The sequence below is a fragment of the Capsicum annuum genome, unplaced genomic scaffold (assembly GCF_002878395.1).
Source record: "Capsicum annuum cultivar UCD-10X-F1 unplaced genomic scaffold, UCD10Xv1.1 ctg58000, whole genome shotgun sequence".
NCBI lineage: Eukaryota > Viridiplantae > Streptophyta > Magnoliopsida > Solanales > Solanaceae > Capsicum > Capsicum annuum.
Window position 1 is genome coordinate 1 of NW_025866567.1, and position 2,497 is coordinate 2,497.

General features: G+C 33.8%; 1 protein-coding gene across 2 annotated transcripts; it reads right to left on the bottom strand.

Annotated features, from left to right (window-relative positions):
- Positions 1-1,350: 1,350 nt before the first annotated feature.
- Positions 1,351-2,322, bottom strand: LOC124893353 (MADS-box protein JOINTLESS-like). 2 transcript variants are annotated; one of them, XM_047404379.1, is made up of 3 exons: positions 2,098-2,322; positions 1,643-1,742; positions 1,351-1,509 (listed from the first exon to the last, which is right to left on the bottom strand). In XM_047404379.1, exons 1-3 carry the CDS (start codon positions 2,208-2,210, stop codon positions 1,498-1,500), a joined length of 225 nt encoding a protein of 74 aa, XP_047260335.1. In that variant the 5' UTR covers positions 2,211-2,322; the 3' UTR covers positions 1,351-1,497. The 2 variants fall into 2 exon arrangements, with proteins under 2 accessions (XP_047260335.1, XP_047260334.1); XM_047404378.1 differs by having other exon boundaries at positions 1,602-1,742.
- Positions 2,323-2,497: the final 175 nt, after the last annotated feature.

Below are 2,497 nucleotides of genomic sequence, written 5' to 3' on the forward strand. Positions count from 1 at the left end.
CTTATATAAACTATGAGTTTGTTTTCCTAAACTTGAATTGTTTTCATATGTACATGTGTTCTTAGTTTGAAAAATCATATGAGAGCATGATTTGTGTGATTACCTCTCTTGTTATGAAACTCATTGTCTTAACAAAGTTGTGGATTGTTTACATGGATGGTTAAAAGTTTGAGTTTAAATATTTTGCTAATGTTTATGGATTGTTATAGTTTTATGAACGAATGAGAAGGTTTTTTCCTTGATTTACAAATGCAAATGTTTCCTAATAAAGAATTTGAATGTGATTGATGAAAGGGATAACCATCGTTTGATAAAGTATTGAAAGGGGAATAGTTTGTATAGGCTTTCATGTGTTTTAAAACAAGAACTCCCTCATGTGATGTTTAAATTTTTTTGGTGGTCCAATTTTGAATAAAAAGGGCTATGAATATGATGTGATATGGAATGAACAACTTGCAAGTCTGGGTATAACGATACCCTATTGTGATATGCCCTTACCAGAATGAGAAAGATTTATTTATAAGCATAAGGTATGTTTTAAGAGGCTAAAATTGGGCTTAAAGAGAGTTAGATGGTTACCCTAAGAGAGCACGAATTGAAAGACTCAATGCTGAAAACCGTAATTTACCGATGCAGGATTCTGTTACCTTGCTTTGTGATCTTGTGTACCTTGATTCATGTTGTCCCAATTTGGGACTATGGTTAGAAGCCCTGCTTTGTGATCTTGTGCACTACCATGACGTGTTGATTTGATTTGGGATTATGATATCCTGCTTTTTTTTTTTTTTTCCCCCCCCCCCCCCCCCCACGCCCTTACTAATACTTCAATCCTTGCGGCAAACTTGAATTGGGGGTTTAATCGTCGAGTCAAGGGAGGATTCCATATGGCCCATGAAATTGTAGACTTGTAGGGTGTACCATCTAGCTCAGAAGTAAAACAAAGAGTTGAGTCATAACTTACAAGGATGTTCTGAAGCTCACTGAATTATGCCAATGTGTTTTGATACCTATTATGATAAATTGTTTTCTTAATGCTCTCGACTATTTTATATAAAATATATGTTGTTTTTTGTTAGTTCTGTATATCAATACATTTCAGGTATTGACCGTCCTTCGTGGCGGCTACATTATCTTATAATGTAGGATCTGAGGCTTAGTCTTGCGGTCCAATGCAGCAGCAGTAGATTGTTTCATGAGTTCAAAGTTGGTGAGCCTCCCTTACATTGGAAGGCATTCTATCTATATGTAATCTCAGTCAGTTTATGGTTCAGCAGGGAGCCTTGTCCCAGCCTAGACAGTTAGTGGTCAGCAGAGGCTTCGTAGGCGAAAGATGAGTATTGTATTGTCATATTTTGTTGACACTATTTGTATTATAAATTTCCTTTGCATTTTCAATTTATCTTCCGCACATTTATAGCGTATGAGTTATGCTTATGATTACATGCTAAGGGGTCTCTCGGGCCTTCATGGTTCGGGATGCCCATCACAGTCAGGGCCTCATTTCGAATCCTGACAGATTGCAAGAAAAATATGTAGTAAAATAGCAAGATACAAAGCAAATGAAACAACAAATAATAAGAGATTAAGGCAAATAATAGTACCACCAATAAGGAGAGGAGGGAATTAAGTAGATATATAGGACCTTAATTTTGAGGACACGGCTTATTCCTCCCTCTACTAATTTCTCCAATTTCATTAATTCATCCAACCCAAGTCCTTGCAGCTCTTCTCCATGAAGTTGCCTAGCATATATAGTAAGTCATAATTTGCAATTTGATATTAATTACGACAATTAGGTTAACTTTTCCAGTAGTAAGATATATATATATATATAAATAATATGCCGATGGGTTCTTACTGTTGGGAAATATCAGAGATGGAAATACTCAATAGTAGAATTCATAACAAAAGACTTAAATTTCGGGCCTGTGAGGTAGGTATTTTATAAAGAATAGAACATAAACAATATGAGTTATTTAAAATGGATTAAATACATCTACAATCCTACAAAAAAAAAAAAAAAATGGATACATCTTTAATTAACAGATTTTACAATAACAAGCAAATAGGTTTTCTCAAAAGAAAACTAACAATTACCTTAACTCTCGATTCTTCTCCACAAAATCCCTGCTAAGTGTTGCATAGGTTTTCTTCTCACTCTGCAAATGAAACAACCAAGTGTGGTGGAAATTGAGATAATTATAGCCCATTTGGCCAAGCTTATGAGAAGTCAAAAGCACTTCTTTAAAAAAAATTAATAAACTAAAGAAAAACTAGCTTTTCTCCAAGCATTTTTGAAACACTAATCAAGTACAGAATACTGCTCTAATATTGGTAGAATTGATTTTCAAATTAATTAGCCACAGACAAATTGTTACACTCGAAAAACTAGGTACTTTTTCGAAGAACACTTTGATAAAAACACTATTTATAAAAATAAAAAAAATTACATAACACCATAACATATTTTTACTAAATAGTCTAAATTACATAGACT

Bases quoted from the DNA above. Each gene is read 5' to 3' on its own strand.
- LOC124893353 (XM_047404378.1), bottom strand. From the start codon at position 2,210: ATGGGCTATAATTATCTCAATTTCCACCACACTTGGTTGTTTCATTTG. The intron at 1,743-2,097 runs GTAATTGTTAGT...TATATATGCTAG, and splicing joins GAGAAGAATCGAGAGTTAAG to GCAACTTCATGGAGAAGAGC. The intron at 1,510-1,601 runs GTACTATTATTT...GCAATCTGTCAG, and splicing joins CCCTCCTCTCCTTATTGGTG to GATTCGAAATGAGGCCCTGA.